The 22,469-nt window shown below is 50.0% G+C and overlaps 2 protein-coding genes across 3 annotated transcripts in view; both read right to left on the bottom strand.

Annotated features, from left to right (window-relative positions):
- Positions 1 to 6,099, bottom strand: part of TBC1D9B (TBC1 domain family member 9B) — a 52,372-nt gene extending 46,273 nt beyond the window's left edge. For both annotated transcript variants that reach the window (XM_039460661.2, XM_039460660.2), the window contains exons 1-2: positions 5,905 to 6,099; positions 2,802 to 2,912 (exon numbers count right to left, since the gene is read on the bottom strand). In XM_039460661.2, coding sequence (XP_039316595.1) covers positions 2,802 to 2,912; positions 5,905 to 6,022 — 229 coding nt within the window. In that variant the 5' untranslated portion in view covers positions 6,023 to 6,099. The remainder of the gene's footprint in view (positions 1 to 2,801; positions 2,913 to 5,904) is intronic.
- Positions 6,100 to 9,855: 3,756 nt separating this feature from the next.
- The window catches only part of RNF130 (ring finger protein 130), a 162,971-nt gene continuing 150,357 nt past the window's right edge, over positions 9,856 to 22,469 (bottom strand). Inside the window, exon 8 of the mRNA XM_074390271.1 lies at positions 9,856 to 18,749. Coding sequence (XP_074246372.1) covers positions 18,640 to 18,749 — 110 coding nt within the window. The 3' untranslated portion in view covers positions 9,856 to 18,639. The remainder of the gene's footprint in view (positions 18,750 to 22,469) is intronic.

Consider the following 22,469-nt stretch of genomic DNA (forward strand, 5'->3'; position numbering starts at 1 on the left):
GGGTCTGTGGAGTCTGGGCAGTACTCAGTAGAGTAGGAAGGAAGGTTAGCTGGCGTGGTGGACACTATGCATAGCATCCAGGAGGGGTGTGGCTCTTCCAGGCCCTGCAACTGTGTAGTCCGGCTGAAGGTCAGGCTGTGAGCTGGGAAGAGGAAGCCAGAAATGGAGGCAGGCAGACCCCCCCCATGAGTCCTCAAACTCCAGGCTCAAGGGGCAGGACTCACTGGGCAGGTGCTGGCGGGGCCACGTCTGGTTTTGGTGAGCTGCTTCTAGCCTGGCTTGCAGGAAAAGGAGGTGCAGCCAGGGCCAGTACAGGGCTTTGGACCCGACAGGATGGTGTGGCATGGGGCTGTTTACATGGGCTCCACAGTGTGGCTGTGGCTGGGCCCCTCCAGAGCCCCAGGCCCCTGATTAAAAGGATTCCCCCTCTGCCCCTCAAACTTTTCTCTCCCCAGGCAGGGGCAGCTTTTGCTGCCAGAGATGAAAATCTCAAGGGCCCACGTTACAGTAGCTCCTCCCCTCATCAGCACACATCAACCTCCTGGCCGGCTCAGAAATGGTCCCCTCCGCACAGGAAGCCCCTCCTCTGGCAGGCAAACTCCTGCTGCCCCCAGGGCCCACTCAGGCTCTGGAACTGGAGACCTGGGGTCTAACTGAACTTCCCTGCTTGGCCTTGGGCAAACTCCCCTTCCTAACTCTTACTGAGTTATTCAGTCCTACAAGGGAGAAGGGTACTGCTGGTCAGGATGCCCATGCAGAGCGTATACCCGGGAGTGGGGCTGTACCTGGGGCATGACCTGCCCTATGCTTTTACTCCCTTGACCCTTCCCCTCCTGAAGCTGGAGTCTAGCCATGAGGTTGACAAACTTTTTTTTTTTTTTTTTTTTTTTTTTTTTTTTTTTTGAGACGGAGTTTCGCTCTTGTTACCCAGGCTGGAGTGCAATGGCGCGATCCCGGCTCACCGCAACCTCCGCCTCCTGGGTTCAGGCAATTCTCCTGCCTCAGCCTCCTGAGTAGCTGGGATTACAGGCACGCACCACCATGCCCAGCTATTTTTTTTGTATTTTTAGTAGAGACGGGGTTTCACCATGTTGACCAGGATGGTCTCGATCTCTTGACCTTGTGATCCACCCGCCTCGGCCTCCCAAAGTGCTGGGATTACAGGCTTGAGCCACCGCGCCCGGCCGACAAACTTTTGAGTATCATCATCTTCTCCCAGGCCTTCAAGGGAAACCACTATCCCGGAGAACAATGGCATTATGGCCTCTGCTTCAGAGAGGTACTGAGAGGGTCCAAACTGCAGCTGTGTGACTTTGAGCGGGTTACCAAACCCCTCCGGGCCAGAGTTTCTTCACCTTCAACATAGAGAAGACAGAAGTACTTATGCCTTCTGGAGCTGCCAGGTGGTTCAGGCAAGTGCCTGGCACACAGGAAGCACTGTCTGAGTGTCAGCTAGTACTGTCATTTTCTCAGAGCAAACTCAGCCCATCAAGTGCCCACTGAAAGGGACTTTCCTCCACACTCCTGGAAGGGTGGGTGCGCTCCCACCTAGGAGGACAACTACAGAAGATTCTCATTATTCAGGTGGTTAGATTCCGTAAAATAGAATACTGTGAATACTGTGTTAGCAAATCCTGAAGCAGTACCCTAGGATAATACAGGGTTAGGTTTCTCGAGCCTCGAATCACACTTTTGTCAACCGACGGATACTTAACAGTTTTACATGTGTTTCTGTTTAAAGATACCTTATTTAATACGTATCACTGGCAGGGCATGGTGGCTCATGCCTGTAATCCCAGCACTTTGGGAGGTCAAGGGAGACAGATCACGATGTCAAGAGAGGGAGACCATCCTGGTCAACATGGTGAAATCCTAGAAACCCTGTCTCTACTAAAAATACAAAAATTAGCTGGGTGTGGTGGAGCACACCTGTAGTCCTAGCTACTCAAGAGGCTGAGGCAGGAGAATCACTTGAACCCAAGAGACAGAGTTTGCAGTGAGCCGAGATTGCGCCACTGCACAGCCTGGCAACAGAGCGAGACTCTGTCTCAAAAAAAAAAAATACGTATTACTGATTTACTAGCATTGAGCTCATGGCCAGCAGCACTATCACTCACGCCTGGACAAAGCTGCTTTAAAGCATGGCTCTCCTTCACAAAGTACAAACCAGCCTTCTTGCTCTTAGAAATGCGAGCACTTTGGCGCTATGCTTAGGAGCCATTTGAAGCAGCCAAGTAACCAGCAACAAGCACAAACATGGCAGTGACGAGAGCACGAACAGGACACGCGTGTGCAGCAGGAGGGCCGGGTCAAGAAGGCAGAGTGTCACCCTGTTCCACCTCAGCTGGGGACACGGGCATCAGGCGACTCAAATTTTTCACTGCTTTGAACGTGCGTATGTTAGTGAATGTCTCCAAATGACCACAAAATTGCTGGAAGTATTGATTTGGGGACTGCAAATAAATTTCATTGAGTAGGCCAATTTGCAAATACGGAATCTTTGAACAAGGCTGACTATATTTACCTTGAGAAAAGGTGGCATGAGAGTGTGTACGCTGGCTAGCCCCAAGCCTGTGCCCCCAAAGGTACATGGGGCTGTCCTCTCTTACCCTGTCCCTGTGACCAGGGGCGCTGCCTTCCCAAGCCGGAAGCGAAGACTCCTCTACTTCCCTCTTGCAGGCCTGGCCTGAACTGTCAGCAGGGAACTCCCCCCAGGCATGTGGGCTACACAGCCCTCCTCTTGGCAACGGCCCTTCCAGGGCAGATACTGTCCAGCGCCCCTCACAACTAACGGCACCTACCACAGGCCACTGTCCAGTAGATCTGGGAGTCCTGGGTCTGATGCAGAATGCGGTAAGGGGCCACGCGGGCACTGGAGTCCAGCACCACATCCAGGGTGCCCACGAGAAGACCTGGGAACAGGGCAGAGAGACATGGAGGGTAAGAGGAGGTGCAGACTGAGGACACTGAAGGGTGAGTCTGGCCGGAGGCAGACAGGATGGTGATACTACCCAAAGAGTCCACTCCAACGAGGGAAACGTCCTGAATTACCCCCACCGTCAAAGGCCTTCAGCCACCGTCTGATCCTAATCAAAAAAATCCCCTTCTACTTCTTCCTGGAAGTATTTACTTCTCCTGGCTCAGAAACACTTGCAAGTAGAAGCAGATGCAAATTTCATGGGTCAGAGCTTAAACTTAAATTTACGGGGTCAAAGCTTAAATTCTGGGAAGCCCTCTTTAAGTATACAAAATTAGACTAGAAAACAAGTATTGCTTTAGAATGTGAAAGTACAGAGTTACACATTAAAGCTAAAAAAGAACAATACCACAAATATCATAAAATCTAGAAAAACACCACAATGTTTCCTTAACTGCCAGACATTTCTGGTGACGTACTCACCGCTTCTTCACCGGACAATGATTCTGCAACATTATTTTCCATATCAAGAACAGAAAGATAACGTCGTTCCTTTGCCACGACTCACTGATTTTTATTACCAACAATTCAAGGAAGTTTCTTTTAGTCTCAAAAATCATAACTGAAGATGCAAGTTTTTAGAACTGTCAAATTTGGGAAAATATTGACAGTTTTTTCATTTCTGAACTGAAACATTTTAGGGGAGTTCAAGTTTTCTTCTTATCACATGTATCCATTTGATAGATGACACACATTAACCAGTTTGTGGTAATGCTATCTTTTATTTTTATTTTTTGGTAATGCTATCTTTGTCAGTGTGACTATTTTATGACAAATCAGCAAAAAATACATAGCTTTTACCATTGTCTGATTCACTCCTTTTCACTAACTGAATGGCAAGCCATCTAAAAACCTGTTTACTGTTTTTATTTGAAATTTTTTCTTCCTTTTAATGAAGTGCTGCTTTTGGAATGATCTGAAAATATTTTGTTGCCATTTGTCCTGTTGATGTCAGAACAATTTTTATTGATATTACTCAACTTTAACACTTTTGTTTCATAATCCATTAATATTTTTGAGACAGAATCTTGCTCTGTCACCCAAGCTAGAGTGCAATAGCGCTATCTTGGCTCACTGCAACCTTGACTTCATGGGTTCAAGCAATTCTTGTCTCAGCCTCCTGAGTAGCTTGGATTACGGGAGGGAAGGGGTTTTGCCATGTTGGCCAAACTGGATATTCAGATTCTTTAATGAAAAATCTAGTGTTGGCATTTTTTTGTTTTTGAGACAGAGGACTCTCACTCTGTCGCCCAGGCTAGTGTGCAATGGCACGATCTCGGCTCACTGCAACTTCCTCCTCCCAAGTTCAAGCAATTCTCCTGCCTCAGCCTCCCGGGTAGCTGGGATTACAGGCGTGTGTCACCACAACCAGCTAATTTCTGTATTTTTTTTTAGTAGAGTCAGGGTTTCACCGTGTTGGCCAGGCTGGTCTTGAACTCCTCACCTCAGGTGATCTAGCCACCATGGCCTCCCAAAGTGCTTGAGCCACCACTCCCGGCCAGTTGGTATGTTTTTAATAGATGGCTTCAATGAAACCGCATCACTGTCTGCTCCTGAGTACTGTCCTCACGAGGCCACAATATCCATGATGGCACAAGGCAGGCCTGTCAGAGGCCACAGCAAGACACACCAAACCTGGCAGTGGGGAGGGGGTTCAAAGAATGGTTCCCTGGGGGTACCTTGGGAGCTCGATCTCAGGGGACACAGAGTGAGGTTGAAAGGAGAAGCGCCTGCAGGAAGGAGGTGTACAGAGGCCGGGCTGCACCTGCACCTGCCGTCCAATGAGATGACCCACATAAGCCTGCCAAGCGCGGCACAAGCGCTGCAAGCACGCTAGCGAATCTGACATACTGGCACTCTGGCGGAAGAAAAGGGGCCGGTTCCTCGATTTTTTCAATGGGATTGCAGTAGCTTCGGGGTCGGCCACAGGGGCTGCCGTCTAACTCCCACTGAACAGCTGGGTCCAGGAGGCAGGTCCGGCACAGGAGCCCGAGACACTTGAGGCCCACTGGGAGGGAGCCCGAAGCTGAAGGGGACACAGTGTTCCTGGGAACAGAACAGTCTTTTCCACGTATAGAAGTGTGGCCCAGGAGAAGCCTCTGTCTGCATCTGGCAGGACTGTATTAGCTGCTAACACTGAAAATCAGGACGATTCACAGAAAATGTTCTGGATAAAATGGAAGACCTGGCACCATTGAGACCTCATTCCTGAGGGCAACAATCGGTGTCCCGAAGAGCACCGGTACTAAGCCCGAGCCAGCCGGGCTCCTGCAGTCCCGGCCGAGGCCCTAGGGCATGAGGGGCCAGGGAGGACACCTGCGGAGGGAGGGGCCCGCGGGCCTCCCCGGATTCCGCAGGCCGCGCACCCCGACGGTGCCGGTCCAGCCTCACTCCGTGCGGTGGCGGCGCCCGGGCCCACAAAGGGGCACCTCGGCGAGCTCGCAGGAACACCCTGTGCTGCTGCCCAGAGCCCTGGGTGGGCAGCTCTGGGGGCACCCCGGAGCCGGCAGTGCGGCCAGCCCCGGGGGCCTCTGCTCTTGCTGGAAGGGCAATACCTGGGTGCGCTGGGAATGAAAAGGCGCAAAAGAAAGCGTGTGCCGGTGTCGCCTGGCCCCTGAGGGGAACCCGGGGACACCGAGGTGGAGGATGAGGGCTGGGCGGCCTCCCTGACTTCCGGCGGTGAAAGCCCGGGAAGCTGCGGGGCCCCCGGAGCTCGCGGGCGCCAGTCTGCACCCCGCCGCCCCGCGCCCACCGGAGGCCACCCCCGGCCTCTCCGCCCCGGCCCCCCCGCGCCCGGCTCCCGGGTCCTCGCCTCGCGCCCCCGCCCCGCCTGCGTGTCCGCGGCGCCGCGCCGAGGCCTGAACCCGCCCCGCCCGCCCCGGCCCCGCCGCGGCTCCCGCAGGCCCGGCCGCCCGCGCGCCTCTCACCCGTGAGGCCGCCGCCCTTGCCGTGGCCCCGGCGCCGCTGCAGCACGAAGAAGGGGTTGGCGCGCTCCGTCACCCACAGCGCGTTGGCCACCAGCACCTCCTCCGGGCTCAGCCACATCGCGCGGCCGCTCGCACCGGGCCGAGGCCCGCGAGGCGGAAGCGCCCGCCGCCGTCGCCGTCCGCGAGCGCAGCGTGCCCGGGGCGGGGCCCGGCGGGCGGCGCCCTCTGGCGGGCGTTTGGCGCTCGCGCACCCGGCCCGCGCCACGCACCGCCCCCTCCGCCCCGGCCCCGGGCGCGCGCCAGCCGGGCCTCCCGCGGTGGCCCGGGACGGAGCCACCTAGTCCGCAGACTGCGGAGCCGCTGTGCAGAGCGGGGCTTCTGGCGTTTGGAAAGCTGTGCAGTGTGAGAGAAGGGTGTAAAGACGCAGAGTTTGGCTGCTTTGGGCTGGTTGTGGGTGCAACCCGGGGCATGTTAGCATTGCAGAGATCGCATGGAAAAGGGTTTGCAGTTCCTCCTAATTCTCAGAATTATTATTATTATTATTTTTTTTTTTGAGAGAGAGAATCTTGCTCTGTTGCCCAGGCTGGAGTGCAGTGGCCGGATCTCGGCTCACTGCAACCTCCGCCTCCCGGGTTCAAGTGAGTCTCCTGCCTCAGGCTCCCGAGTAGCTGGGATTACAGGCCTCCACCACCATGTCTGGCTAATTTTTTGTATTTTTAATAGAGACGGGGTCACCATGTTGACCAGGCTGGTCTCGAGCTCCTGATTATCAGGTGATCCTCCCACTTTGGCCTCCCAAAATGCTGGGATTACAGTCATGAACCATCACACCCGGCCAGTTCTCCGAATTCTGACACGCCAGAGACTAGAAGAACCTTCCAGCGCAGAACACGTGCCAGGAAGCCCGAGATGGGCTGCATTCTTGGAAATCAGTGCAGCCCCTCCCGTGACAGACAGGTAACAGAGGCTGGCCGGCCCTGAGGATGGGGTCAGGGATGTCCCTGGGTCCAGTGGCAGCTTCTGTGCAAGCGTGAGACAGTGAATGCGGGTCCCTGGTCTCCCAGCGCTGACCTGCAGGAATAGCACCACTCCACACACGACCTTCCATGTGAAGGGGCTGTCAACTCCACAACAGGCCTGGATGCATGCTGTCTCGGGTCGACTGGAGTGTGGGGTCACCCTGCTGGCTGAAGCCCCCACTAGGACAGAGGGAAGGGGGCAGTTAGAACCATCCTTGGAGCTGGACCTGGCTTCCAGGTGGGTTTTCTTGGCTGGCACTGAAGAATCTTGGTATGATGGATGTAGGTCCATGCAGTTGATATCCAGAGTGATCTGCAGTCTTCTGCAATGTTACTGGATATAGGAGTCAGCTTTCAAGATGCAGAGGTGGGCTTTCTTCAACACCTTGGAGGCTTGAACTAAGATAGTCATTGTGCTCTCTAGAGGGAAAGAATTTGGAAGAACTGCACTTTTTAACACCCTGGGAAGAGGTAAAGAGTTGTCTTGTTCCTTCATTCCAGTGGCTCTCAAACTTGGGCATACATTAGGATCACCTGGAAGGATGATTCAAACAGGCTGCTATGATCCCAGCCACTTGGGAGGCTGAGGTGGGAGGATCACTTGAGGTCAGGAGTTCAAAACCAGCTAGGGCAAGACTCCATTTCAAACAAAACCAAACCACACAGGTTGCTGCCCCGACACCTCAGGGTGTTTGCATTCCTAACCTGGGAAGGCGATGTCAATGCTGCTGACCTGGAGACCACTCCTCGAGAATGATTTTTTTATAAGAAGAAAAAGAACAAATATTTATTGAGCACTTAGTGTGTGCATGCTAAGCTTACTTCTTTTTGGTTTTCTGAGATATAATTCACATTCCATAACATTCACTCTTTTGAAGTGCAAGATTTAGTGGTTTTTAGTATATTCACTAGGCTGGGCATCCATCATCACTAATTCCAGAACATTTTTATCAATGCTGCCATTCCCCACTTCCCCACCTGCCCCCGGCTTTGTCCCAGCAACCATCGATCTATTTTGACTCTGTACATTTTTCCCATTCTAGACATTTCTTCATATAAATGGAATTATACAATATGTCATCTTTTGTGCATGGCTTCTTTCACTTCCCATAATATGTTCGAGGTTCATCCATGTTGTAGCATGTATTGATACTCCATTACTTCTTACGGTTGAATAATACCCCATGGTATGGATATACCACATTTTGTTTATTTTCTGTTGATGGACATTTGGATTGTTTTCCCTTCGTATTATAATGTGTGAGTATGTTTTTAATTCTCTTGGGCATATATCGAGGAGTGGTATTGTTGGGTCATGTGATACAGGTATGTTTAACTTTTTAAGCAATGACCAAACTGTTCTCCAAAGCAGCTGTACTACTCCAGCTGCCCACCAGCAGTGTATAAGAGTTCTAGTTTTTCCAATTCTCCTCAACACTTGTTACTTTCTTTTTCTTGATGGACATTTCTAGAGGGTGGGAAGTGGTATCTCACTGTGGTTTGGATTTCCATTTCCCTGATGACTAATGATGTTGAGCATCTTTTCATGTGCTTTTTGGTTATTTGTATATTTTACCAGGAGAAATGCCAATTTATATCCTTTGCCCATTAAAAAAAAATTTACTTTATTATTTATTTGTTTTTGAGATGGAGTCTCGCTCTGTCGCCCAGGCTGGAGTGCTGTGGTGCCATCTCGGCTCACTGCAGCCTCTACGTCTGCCTTCTGAATTCAAGAAATTCTCCTGCCTCAGCCACCTGAGTAGCTTGGATTACAGGTGCTCACCACCATGCCTGGCTAATTTTTGTATTTTTAGTAGAGAAGAGGTTTCATCATGTTGGCCAGGATGGTCTCGAACTCCTTACCTCAAGTGATCTACCTGCCTTGGCCTCCCGAAGTGCTGGGATTACAGGTGTGAACCACCATACCCAGCCTCTTTGCCCATTTTTAAGTTGGGTTGTCTTTTTATTGTTGAGTTGTAAGCATTCCTTATTATTATTATTATTGTTTAAATAGAGACTGGGTTTCACCATGTTGGCCAGGCTGATCTTGAACTCCTGACCTCAAGTGATCCACCCGCCTTGGCCTCCCAAAGTGCTGGGATTACAAGCGTGAGCCACCGCGACTGGCTGAGTTGTAAGCATGCTTTATATATTCTGGATACTAGACTATGACTGGATACGATATTAAGCCTATTTCTTAAATTATTTTAAGTATAATCCCCACACATCAACCCTATGAGGTAGGTATTTTATGATCCCTATTTTACAGATGATAAAACTGAAATCCAGACAGATGAGATGATTTGCCAAGTTCACACTATGATGTGGGTGGCAAGGGGGCTCTCCTGTGCAGACCGTTCTGGCTCCAGCTCTTTTCTACATGTGTGGGACACGTGCTGCCTTTGCCCCCAGCGTCCACTTCTGCTGTCTGTGCAGCGTTGTTTGTGATTCTGCAGTGGAATCCATACTTCAGAACACTCAGCTTCTCTCTGTCAGTTGAAGGTGCATGGACTCCTGGGCTGTGGAAGTGGAGCCCACGCCAGCCCATGCCCTGAGTCTATCAGGGCATTCTCTCTGTGATCACAGGGGCTGGCTGGTGATGGCCACATGCCTCTAACCAAGCCAGTTGGGCCAGGGAAAATACTGTACCATTCTGACCCGGCCCATCTCCTGGGGAAGTGGACCGGCTCTTGTGCTGATGAGGTTTCTGCCACCCTGAGCCTGGGAATGCATTGGCATGTATCTTGGTGTCAGCGTTTGAGGGTCAAATCACAGCAAGTCTGACATAGGCACCTCTGGGCATTTTGGCTTTTGGGAGCCATTGTATTCCCCTTTTGTGTTAGCCAGTTTTGGTTGGGTTTTCTCTCATCTGTAACCAAGAGAGTCCTCAGTGATACATGTTACCACCAACAATACACCATGTGGTCAAATCAGCTTTTTCGATAGGTTTTTATTGAAATGGTTATATCAGCAAATTCTGCACATACAGGTGTACACTGTTGGCATATATATATATATACCATACAATTCACTACTTGATTATACTTACACCAACCATGCAGACCTAGGAATTGTGCTGCCCAGAACATTCCAAAGGGTTGATGAGATCTGACTGTCAAGAACGAGCTCACACTCTACGTGTAGGTGTTTGCGTTCCAGACAAGAAAACTCTCCCTACAGGGAGGCCCAAAACTGAGCTAATCGTGTTTTGCTTCTTCAGTATTTACTGTTCTTTCTGGCACAAGCAGTCCACTGGTGAATTAAAATTCAAGTGCATAGTTTCCTTTTCATCCCTCAAGGTGGAAGATAAGTCATTTACCACATTTAGGTATGTCCCAAGCCTCCCCACCCCACATTACCTGTGCTATAGTTAGAAAAATAGTTTTGTATGCCATATTCTGAGAGGCTGTGCATAGTGAGCAGGAACCTGGAGTAAGGTAGGCTCTTTGAATGACCCAAATATGAAAGGGCAACTTTAATATTTTATGAGTATAAAAGCTACTGAGGGTTCAAAACAATTGTGACATATGTGGCCTAGGACCTGCACTGGCTCCTTTTTCTGTACAGGAACAGGATGCTTCTAACAGGTGAGAATGTTCTCCATACCCCAAATGTCATTTTCTAGCTTGGAGCCTTTTCCTGTCTTTGTAATCATACTGGACAAGTAGTTTTTTGTTGTTGTTGTTAAGAGTTATTGCCTCTCTGCAGTAGATCCTGCCTCCAATTCTCAGCTGAAGATACCAGATTCTGGCCCTAAGCCCCAGTCAGGAGATCCACTCCTCCAGCTGGGTCAGAAACCAGGCTCAGGCTGCCTGGAGAAGCACCCGTTCTGTTCTCTCCAGGATGGCAAACGTCATCTCAGGTTGGGCACTCAGCAAAGGTGCTGAGACCTGGGACTGGGCCATACCTACTGCCCAGTCCACAGAGCACAGCTGACAATCCACAGCCCTTCTGCTATGAGAGTCCTTACTTGCCTGAAGGAAGAGAAATGGCAGGGATGTTATATTCCACCTAATCACCTCCCCCCACCATTTCTTTACAAACATCTTGGTTTAGTACCTCCCAGTCATTGGAGAAGTCCCTTAATATCACATAGTGTAAATATACTTGCACTTAATTGGAGATAAAGGGTGTTCCAAAAGCAAATTTGAATTTACTTCGTGTTGGGTTAAATTTGTAAACCACAGCTCAGAACCATTGTCTATGATGCTCCACAGATGTTGGTGGCTGTAGAGAGAGGTGGCTAGGGAAGGTGGTGATCTGAGGATGTGTGGGGGACTGAGGCGGCCAAGTCAGCCTGGCCAGGTGACCATGTTCCGCAGGGAGCTGGGTGGCCTGACAGGAGAGCAGAGGGGCCGGAGCCTTCGCCTTGACTGAGAGGAGCCTGCTCACCACGTGCACCGTGAGTTCCCACAGGACAATGCATGTGTGCTAGGCGAGGCACCACCCTCCGCTTGGGCCACTAGCACTGTTTTCCCAGGGCTGGCTGGGCCACCTAGAGCTTTTGAGGTGTGTGCACATGCAGGGAGAGTCAACAGGAGGAGCTCCACAGCCCGAGCTGGCCAGCAGCACTGACTCCTTCTGAAAGCTTAAAACTCAAGTTGCGGGACGTTGAAAGATTTATTGTTTTCTTTTCCATAAAGGATCTTCCTTCTTCCCCAAGTTAGAATGAAGAAAACAGAAAAAAAAAATAGCCTGAGCCCAGGGTAGAAAAAGAAGGAAAACCTCTGATGAGTCTGGGCGGCAACTGGGCAGCCCCCGCAGGGTCTTTATGCGACCACAGGAGCCCAGACTCGGGCATAGGAAGATCACCCGTTCAGCAGCCAAGGCGGATGGCACCTTCCCCTCCACAGTCACTGGAGGCTGTGGGGCCACAGCTGTGGAGGACACAGGCGGCTGGAAACCCTCTGGACCTCTCTTCTTCAAAGCTCAGTTTGTTGGGATCTTCCAGGAAACCCACAAAAAAGAGGGTGAACCTTTAGCCATATCCCAGAGGAGCTTCATGGCTACAGGGAGCCTCCTGCTCCCCAACTGAGCCCTCACAGCCAGGCCTCAGGGGCCAGTGTGACCTGGAAACTCGGAGCCCCCATGAGTCACAGGGCCAGCCAGTCCCATGACTCGCAAGGGGAATGTTCCTCCGAGGTACAGATTTGGAGGCTCACGCTTTGCTTTCCTTGAAGTTGCCTCGGACAATAAGGAAGAGAATTCCAAGAAGCAAACACAGGCACCTTCTCCCGCCTGCCTTCTTCCTGTGTTTTTTTCTGATGCTACAATACTTCAAACACATAAGGGCTTTTCTCCCAGTCCTTCTGCAAGATTCTTCACCACAGCCAAGGGTGCTGTGTGAATATTACAATCAACAGCCTTTCCTAATGGGTCAAAAGGAGGGTGTGTCAAAGCTTTGGAATGCTTCACCAACAAGGCCAAAATACAAGGACTCCATGCCCGTCATGTGTCGCATCTGCCCTAACCCGACCTGGGAGGGGAAGGCGCCTATTTTAAGCTGTGGGTGTCGCCCTGTGATGAGGATCCCTTACTCATCTCCCCACACTCCCTGACAGTATGAGCCAGTGTTGAGTTTAGTCACATTAAACTCTGCTTCTGGGTGACACTGAACACAGGAGATGAAGTGACAGCTAGTTGGACTGCCTTTCTTGAAGAAGGAAATCATTTTCAATTGCTTTTCTCAATCAGTTGCCTTCAGTAGCTCCTTCTCTCCACAGCTTAAATGTCAGGGCGTTATCCCAAGCCCCATCCTCATGTCACTGGGGGGTTCCAGCCCCACTCTGACTTCCATCTCCATCTGAACTCAGGGACACCTCTCCTGGCCAGCCCCTCTTGGGAGATTCTGCCTCCATTGAGTGTGAGTGCGTGCATACCTGTGGGGGTGTGTCGGGGGAGGGAGAAGGAAGGAAGAGATTTGGGTGCCACAGATATTGTGATTACATGGAGGTATTCAGCAGGACAAGATGGCATGTCCTCTTAAAACACAGCTTCTGACTGGGTGTGCTGGCTCATGCCTATAATCCCAGCACTTTGAGAGGCTGAGGTGGGCAGATCACTGCAGCCCAGGAGTTTGAGGCTAGCCTGGGCAACATGGAGAAACTCTGTCTTTAAAACAATTAAAAATTAAGCCAGGTGTGGTGTCACACACCTGTAGTCCCAGCTACTTGGGAAGCTGAGTCAGGAGAATCCCTTGAACCTGGGAGGCGGAGGTTGCAGTGAGCCGAGATTGCAGCATTGCACTCCAGCCTGGACAGAGCGAGACTCGTCTCAAAAAAAAAAAAAAAATTAGCTGGGCATGGTGATATGCACCTGTAGTCCCAGTTACTCTGGAGGCAGAGGTAGGGGGATCACTTTAGCCTAAGAGGTTGAGGCTGCAGTGAGCTGAGATCACACCACTACACTCCAGCCTGGGCAACAGAGTGGGATCCTGTCTCTAAAAAAATCAAGAAACATAGAAACACAGCTTCACAGGCATTCTGATGCAGGGGTCTGCACCTTGGCCAGCTCACCCCCACCGAACCTTCACCTGGGCACCAGGTTCGCACCTCCATGCCTCCTTCCAGAGCCCCTGCCAGCCCAGACCTAAAGTATCCCCACAGAACTCTCCCTGGGTCCCCCCAACACCCACCCAGGCACCAGGACCAGAAGCCCAGGCTTCTGCTTCAATCTCCCTCCTTTTCCACTTGCCATCAGAGCCTGGTGTGGGGTCTGTGAATGCCTCCCTTTTTGCCTTGGCCCCTCAGGCAGGACTGGCATCCCAGGCCTCCCCAACCCCCGTGCGGTTCCTTTCCTATCCAAACAGAGAGAGGAGTCTGGTCCCCCTGGCAAGTCTTCCCTGCCCAGAAGTGCTGCCCTTGCCTCCTGGCCATTGTCCACACCTCCTCGCCACTGTTCCCTCAGGCCTCTCTATGGCTGCAATGCCTCCCCTCCACCTGTGCCCTGGAAGTCCCTCCTCACCCAGATTCACCCTCATATCATTTGCTCTCATACCCTAGTTGGTTGATTAATACCCTCATTGCATGAAACAGCCAAAATCTCAATGGTCATGGATTCACTCCAACTTCAAGTATGTGTGTTTGGCACAGAGGGCTTAATAAAAGGCTGCTGACAATATTAACTGTACAGTCCCACTCTTTTCCTTCTACATTCTGCTTCACTAAAATCAGCGTTTTTCTTTCATGACGTTTATGAGCAGCATCCACTTGTCAGGGAACCACATTGTCACTTGCCAGTGGTTCATGTCAACCACTGACATTAACGTCACCTCCTTGTTTTCCTATAGCAGAGTCAGTGCCTCAATAATAAAGGTTAACAGGAGGAGAATACTTTGATTTTTCTTCAGTTAAAACTAGCTTCAGCTGGGCATGGCGGGGTGGCCTGAGCCTGTGGGGAGGCTGAGGCGACAGGATCACTTGAGCCCAGGAGGTCAAGGCTGCCGTGCGTCATGACTGTGCCATCGTTCTCCTGCCTGGGTGACGGAGCAAGATCCTGTCTCTAAAAAAATTAAAATGTAAAAAAAAAAATTTTATTTAGCATGTACCTCAATGAATGGATTGGATATGAAGGTAAATAGGAGAAGAGCTTATACAGCTTATAGGAAATGTCAAGTTTGTAAAATTCAGTAATCTCATTTTAAAAAACACTTTTCCAAATATCATCAGACTCACTGGCAGCTGGGGCTGCCACATCAGGGAAGCTGGCAGGTGCCAGACCAGAGGTCAAGGCAGTGCCTCATGGACGTGCCTCTCAGCCAGGCCCGAGGACCACCAGGGAGCTGGGAGATGGGGCCTGTCTGCAAAAGCAAGGCTCATCAGGGTTGTGATGCATTTTTAGCTGGGGATAGAGCTTGTCTTCCCAAGAGGAGGCCAGAGGCAGGCAGCCCTGGGCAGACAAGCTCACCAACACCGGTGGCTGAGCTCTGCCTCCTTCGGTGGAAGCTCTGGCTGTCTGGCCTCCCCTCCTCTCCCCCTGGAATAACAGGAAGGAGGGCTACTATGGGCAGTTTTAACATCCTCCCTTAGGATGTTAAAAATCACCAAAGCGGACGGGCGCATTGGCTCACGCCTGTAATCCCAACATTCTGGGAGGCTGAAGCAGGCAGATCACGAGGTCAAGAGTTTTGAGACCAGCCTGGCCAATATAGTGAAACTCCATCTCTACTAAAAATACAAAAATTAGCTGGGCGTGGTGGTGCAAGCCTGTAGTTTCAGCTACTCGGGAGGCTAAGGCAGAAGAACTGCTTGAACCTGGGAGTAAGAGGTTGCAGTGAGCCGAGACTGCGCCATTGCACTCCAGCCTGGGTGACAGAGTGAGACTCTTTCTCAAAAAAAAAAAAAAAATCACCAAAGCCTAAGCATGTGCATTTCAGTAGTCACAACCAACTCCCAGAGCATGCAGCTGGCTGCCCTGGCTCTAGACCTGTTCACCCTGCCACACATGCCCATAGTTCTGCTCGCCTGGGCACAGGCCCAGCTCACGGCAGTCCACTGGAGGCAGGGAGGGGGTGTGGTGTAAATAGCTGACTCCTCAGCCCCTTTCCTGTTTCAAATAGCTCCCCCCTCAACAATGACTGAAGTTATCATACATTTCCTAATAACTGCTGCTGGTGGCAAGACTTGCAACAAGTGGGACACTTCTTCTTTGCACCCCATCACACCTTCAGCGGGCAGAACACTGCTCCCAAGTGCCTCCGGGCAGCACTGCCCATGTGGAGACGTGTGTCCTCACAATGCTTGCCTGACAGGCAGCCCCAGCCACTTCCTGCCAGGGTCCCAGCTTAGCACGGATTTTCCCCAGCATAGCAGCTAGTAAAGAGGCTTTTATTTGGGATTTTAAAAAAAAAAATGCCATTCTTGGCTGGGCATGGCAGCTCACACCTGGAATCCTGGAACTTTGGGAGGCTGAGGTGGGGGTCGACTGCTTGAGCCGAGGAGTTCAAGACCAGCCTGGGCAACATGGTGAAGTCCCATGTCTCTAGAGAAAACACAAAAATTAGCTGGGTGTGGCGAATCGTGCCTGTGGTTCCAGCTACTCTTGGGCTGAAGTGGGAGGATCACTTGAGCCCAGGAGGTGGAGGCTGCAGTGAGTCGACACTGTGCCACTGCACTCCCGCCTGGGTGACAGAGTGAGACCCTGTCTCAAAACGAAAACAAAAATCAGAAACCAAAAACCAAACCATCCCCTGAACTTGTGAAGAACAAGGTCTTAATGAGAAGTTAGTGTCCCTCCTGACAAAGACAGGACATTCTGTAGCTGAGCCAGAGAATGACCCCAATTTTCCAGAGAAGGGTGTCAAGCTAAGACCTGGAGCGCTGTTCTGAGTATACTCCCCTGTAAGGAATGCCTCCTTGGTTATTCTACAGTAAATGTGTGCCCCAGATTTCCCAGAAATTCAAATGTTATATTAATAGACAGATTCTAGGGGCCTGAAATGGTTATTTCTTGTTAAGTAGTTTCATACTTTTTCAGTAAAGAAACTGTGTTGAAGCCAGGTGTGGTGGGTCATGCCTGTAATCCCAGAACTTTGGGAGGCCAAGGCGGGTGGATCACCGGAGGTCAGAAGTTTGAGACCAGCCTGGCCAACATGGTGAAACTCCATCTCTACTAAAAATACAAACATTAGCCGGGTGTGGTGGCACATGCCTCTAGTTCCAGCTACTCAGGAAGCTGAGGCGGGAGAATCGCTTGAACTCGGAGGTGGAGGTTGCAGTGAGCCAAGATTGCGCCACTGCACTGCAGCCTGGGTGACAGAGTGAGACTTTGTCTCAAAAAAAAAAAAAAAAAAAAGTGTTGAGTGGAATTTAATGTATATGCCTTTGTAAGACCTCGAATCAGGAGAGAGTGCTACACTGGGGTCTGAGTTTTGGTTTGCGAAAACGAGGAGGTGGTATAGACAAGATGGCAGCAATCAGAACCCAGCCGCCTATCTTTCAGGCGGGCCAACCACGTACACATGCAGGCACGTGTCTGGAACCTCCCGCAAATGGTTCTAGCCTCCTGCAGACTCATCTTCCCTCTGAGAGCCCAATGGAAAGACCTGTTTTTCTGAACTATGGCATATTGAAACTGCTCATTGAAAATATTTTTATAGTACAAAGACTATAGTAAAGAAAAAAAAACCCTAAAAGCCCTTGGTAAAAGGTAAAACACAAAAGCTGCTAAGACCTTTAAAATCTGCACCGTTCTAGTCTCAAACGAGTGGGAACCAAATGCCACTGCCAACACTCACGAAGGCTGTCCCCATCCAGGGCTCTGCAGGTTTCTTTCAGGCAAACCTGTGTCTGAGGCATGTTACTGACGCATTATGAGAAAAGACACTCAGGAGAAGCTGCACGTGGGAAAATGGCAAGTGTTCACTTCAAACTTAGGGTCCACAGTCAGTGAGAACAGGGCAGGGGATTCACACGTCTGGTCGGTTTGCTGCCAGATCAGACCCTAGGCACGTGGAGACTGAGGTTCCTGTTCTCACAAGGGTCTGTACACCTCACGCCCCCACGCAGCTCATACCAATAAGGAGAAGCCGATTCAACTCGGTTGTGTCCTTTTGCAAAGAGGGTGTACAGATTTGTTGTATAAATTTGCCTGTGGTGGTTCTGTACTGGGATCACTTGTAAGATGCAAGTTTCTCATCATGTTAATTCGATGTCATCCAAGGTGTGTGGGAAAATCGCCCATGTCCCTGATGCCCGGCACGCTGGCTGCTGCACCATCCTGTAAGCCTGCCCGCCAGTGCTCCTGTGCCTTTTTCATGCTATGCTGGGGCTGGTGGGGAGGACTGGGCTGCACAGTGGACACTGAAGATGGGTGCTTATCTGGTATCTGCAGCAAGATGGGGGTTCGGTCTTCCCAGTGAGACATTCCAGATCGCTCTGTTTTTCACAATTGCTAACCATCCCCCCTGAAATCACTGTGCCCAGACACTGCTGCGCTGGGCTCCCAGGTGCCACCTCCCTATACACACACCTCAGGGGTGGCCGAGTAGACATGTCTACGGGCTGTAGGGATGGAGCGGCCTTCGGTGTTTTCGTGCTGATACAAACACTTGTCACTTTACGTCATGCTCAACACGGAGGCTGGAAAATGGCGATGCAGACGGCCGCCTGGCCCTGCACATAGACCCGGTTCCGCGGCCTGTGTCTCCCATGGCCCTGCCCTGGCAGGAAGTGGGTGGTCAGAGTCTCAGAGGAGGCACGAAGGCAAGGCCTTTTCTCAACCCCTTTAGAAGAGGCTCTTCAGCAGGAAGTAGAAGAAGCAAGAGGGGACCATCCAGAGTCGGTCAGGGAGGGTAGGCACTCCGCAGGGGTAGGAAGCTTCTCCCACAGGGCAATATGCATTGTAAGCGGGGACCACAAAAGGATGTTAAAAACCCCAACTTCCCTGGCACAGAACAGCATGTGATGATTCAGAGATGCATCTGCAATGCAACATTAATCCCGGGCCCGGCCTCTTCTCTGGAAACAGCCAGGCTTGCTAGGCGCCCACCTTCAATAATCAGCTTGGACGCATTTTCAACTCCACAAGGCTCACCTGGGCAATACTGCTGTCCTCAAAGCCTCGCCTTGGGGGAACTTTGCAAATTAACCCTGAACCCCAACCTGTGCTTGGAAAGTGCTGCCATTCTTCCAAAACGGATGCTGACAGAATACAAAATAAGAAAGGTGATCAGAAATCAAATCACAAAAGCAGTGACCCTACAGCCCATGTTTAAAAATCAGGTTTTGTTCTCATCATATATGTCCAAAGAAGGTTCAATTGTGGAGAATTCACTTTCATACACCAGACTCCGAGGGGACAAAGAGTTTCGATGAAAGAAGTGACCACCTGAAAAAGAAGAAGAAAAAGAGACTTAATAGGTCATCAGGCCTATGTTTCTCATAGAGCTTGGAGGAAACAATGCAGATTATCTTTGAAGCATGACATTTTCTTAAATATCCTTCATTTGGGGCTCTTATTAGAGAAATGGAAAGAGTGTGGGCATCCTTCAATTCAAGCATGCTTTAAGCATCTAAGTCCCAATCTTTGGATCCCCAAGGGACTAACCACTGAAGCTTCTCAAAGCAAAAACTGCCTAGTGCTCTTAAAAGGATTTCCACTTAGAAATGTGAACACTTGGCCGGGCACAGTGGCTCATGCCTATAATCCCAGCACTTTGGGAGGCTGAGGCGGGCAGATCACGAGGTCAAGAGATCGAGACCAGCCTGCCCAATGTGGTGAAACCCTGTCTCTACTGAAAATACAAAAATTAGCTGGATGTGGTGACTCACACCTGTAGTCCCAGCTGTTTGGGAGGCTGAGGCAGGAGAATCACTTGAACCTGAGAGGCGGAGGTTGCAGTGAGCCGAGATTGTACCACTGCACTCCAGCCTGGCAATATAGTGAGACTCTGTCTCAAAGAAAAAAAGAAGAAAGAAATGTGAAGACTCTTTCCTGGACACACCGTCTTATGGAGGACTGCCCCCAGCTCTCTCATCTGGGCACCTGTTCTGGTTTGGTCCTGGGGATAGGCATGGAGTCCCCTATCAGCTGGGCAGACTTGGGTGCTCTGATTATATATTTATTTTTTATTTTTTTAGATGGAGTTTTGCTCTTGCTGTCCAGGCTGGAGGGCAGTAGTGTGATCGCGGCTTACTGCAACCTCCGCCTCCCAGGCTCAAGTGATTCTCCTGCCCAGCCTCCCCAGTAGCTGGGACTATAAGCACCTGACACCATGCCTGGCTAAATTTTGTATTTTTAGTAGAGATGGGGTTTCACCATATTGGCTGGTCTCGAACTCCTGACCTCACGTGATCCTCATATCTCAGCCTCCTGAAGTGCTGGGATTATAGCCATGAGCCACCACTCCCAGCCTCAGATCAGTTTAAAGTTTATAATTATATGAAAGGTATACCTTCGCATGGTTTAGTTCATTCCACATATGTTCTTAAGACCAGTAGTCTCCATTTCTCAGAGACAGATGCTTTTAGCTGATTCTTAGCATTTACCTCCATGTCTCTAGTGATATGCCTATATTGGTCCTTCTGAATTTTTTCAGTCTTAGACTTTATCTACTGAATTCCCACTGTAGAAGATGAGGATTTTCTCCTAACCCCCGCCCCCACATTGCACATACTTTCCATTGCCTCAATATTTGATTTTAAAATTCCATTTTTTTTTTTTTTTTTTTTTTTTGAGACAGAGTTTCGCTCTTGTTACCCAGGCTGGAGTGCAATGGCACGATCTTGGCTCACCACAACCTCCGCCTCCTGGGTTCAGGCAATTCTCCTGCCTCAGCCTCCTGAGTAGCTGGGATTACAGGCACGTGCCACCATGCCCAGCTGATTTTTTGTATTTTTAGTAGAGACGGGTTTCACCATGTTGACCAGGATGGTCTCGATCTCTCGACCTTGTGATCCACCCGCCTCGGCCTCCCAAAGTGCTGGGATTACAGGCTTGAGCCACCGCGCCCGGCTTAAAATTCCATATTTACGTTATTTGACTATTTGTGCTACTCAAAGCTAAGCCATGCTTACATTTTCTCTTCTTTTTTTTTTTTTTGAGATGGAGTTTCACTCTTGTTACCCAGGCTGGAGTGCAATGGCGCGATCTCGGCTCACTGCAACCTCCGCCTCCTGGGTTCAGGCAATTCTCCTGCCTCAGCCTCCTGAGTAGCTGGGATTACAGGCAAGCACCACCATGCCCAGCTAATGTTTTGTATTTTTAGTAGAGACGGGGTTTCACCTTGTTGACCAGGATGGTCTCGATCTCTTGACCTCGTGATCCACCCGCCTCGGCCTCCCAAAGTGCTGGGATTACAGGCTTGAGCCACCGCGCCCGGTCCACATTTCCTTTTCTACTAAACTGTTTGTAAGTTTTACTGGTGTATAACTGACATATATCAATGAAATGCACATGTTTAAAGTACATAATTTGGTGAGTGCTGACATCTGTATACACCGGTGACACCATCACCAGAATGAAGATAACAAACTTATCTATCACCCCAAAGTTTCCTGGTGCCTCTCAAAAATCTCTTCCCCTTCTTTCTACCCTATTCCTATTGCTAGGGAAACATAGGTTAGTTTGAATCTTTCTGAATTTTATATAAATGGAATTACATATTATATATTGGCTCTCACAAATAAAGTTGCTATGAACATCTGTGCACATAAACTGTGTGAACATATGCTTTCATATCTCCTAGATCTGTAAATACTCAGGAATGAAATGACTGCAAAAAATGATTTACAGAAAATGCCAAACTGTTCTAGGATAGTCCTATTGGCAGCGTATCGAAGTCCCAGCTCCTTTTCATACTCACCGACACTTGATATGGTCAGTCTTGGAAAAGTTTAGGCATTCTAGCAGGAGTGTAGTAGTTTCTCATTGTAGTTTTAATTTGCATTTCCCTGATGACTAATGATGCTGAGCATCTTTTCATGGGCTTATTTGCCAACTGTATATCTTCTTTTGTGAAGTGTTTTCTTCAACTCTTTAGCCCATTAAAAAAACTGGGCTTTAAAAAAATTTTTGTTTTTTAATTTTTTTGAGACAGTCTTGCTCTGTTACCCAGGCTGGAGAGTGGAGAGCAATGGTGTGATCTCAGCTAATTGCAACCTCCATCTCCTGCGTTCAAGAGATTCTTGTGCCTCAGCCTCCAGAGTAGCTGAGATTACAGGTGTGGGCCACAATGCCTGGCTAATTTTTGTATTTTATTTTTATTTTCATTTTTTTGAGACGGAGTTTCGCTCTTGTTACCCAGGCTGGAGTGCAATGGCGTGATCTCGGCTCACCGCAACCTCCGCCTCCCGGGTTCAGGCAATTCTCCTGCCTCAGCCTCCTGAGTAGCTGGGATTACAGGCACACACCACCATGCCCAGCTAATTTTTTGTATTTTTAGTAGAGACGGGGTTTCACCATGTTGACCAGGATGGTCTCGATCTCATGACCTCCTGATCCACCCGCCTCGGCCTCCCAAAGTGCTGGGATTACAGGCTTGAGCCACCGCGCCTGGCTAATTTTTGTATTTTTAATAGAGACAGAGTTTCACCATGTTGGCCAGGCTGGTCTCGAGCTCCTGAGCTCAGGCGATCTGACTCAGCCTCTCAAAGTGCTGAGATGATAGGTGAACTACCATGCCGGCTTGGGCTGTCTTCATATTATCAAGTATAAGAGTTTTTTAAAAATTCTAGGCTGGGCATGGTGGCTCAGGCTTGTAATCTCAGCACATTGTGAGGCTGAGGCAGATCACTTGAGCTCAAGAGTTCAAGACCAGCCAAAGTAACATGGCAAAACCCTATCTCTAATAAAAATACAAAAAGGAGCCAGGTGTGGTGGTGAGCACCTGCAGTCCCAGCTACTTGGGAGACAGAGGTGGAGGATTGCTTGAGTCCAGGAAGCAGAGGCTGCAGTGAGCTGAGACTGCATCAACGCCCTCCAGCTTGGGCTACAGACCGAAACCCTGTCTTAAAAAAAAATTAAATTAAAAAAATTCTAGATAAAAGTCTTGTCAGACATACATTTTGCAAATATTTCCTCCGAGTCTGTGGCTTGCTTTTCCATTTT

This window comes from Saimiri boliviensis, chromosome 20 (genome assembly GCF_048565385.1).
Source record: "Saimiri boliviensis isolate mSaiBol1 chromosome 20, mSaiBol1.pri, whole genome shotgun sequence".
Lineage (NCBI taxonomy): Eukaryota > Metazoa > Chordata > Mammalia > Primates > Cebidae > Saimiri > Saimiri boliviensis.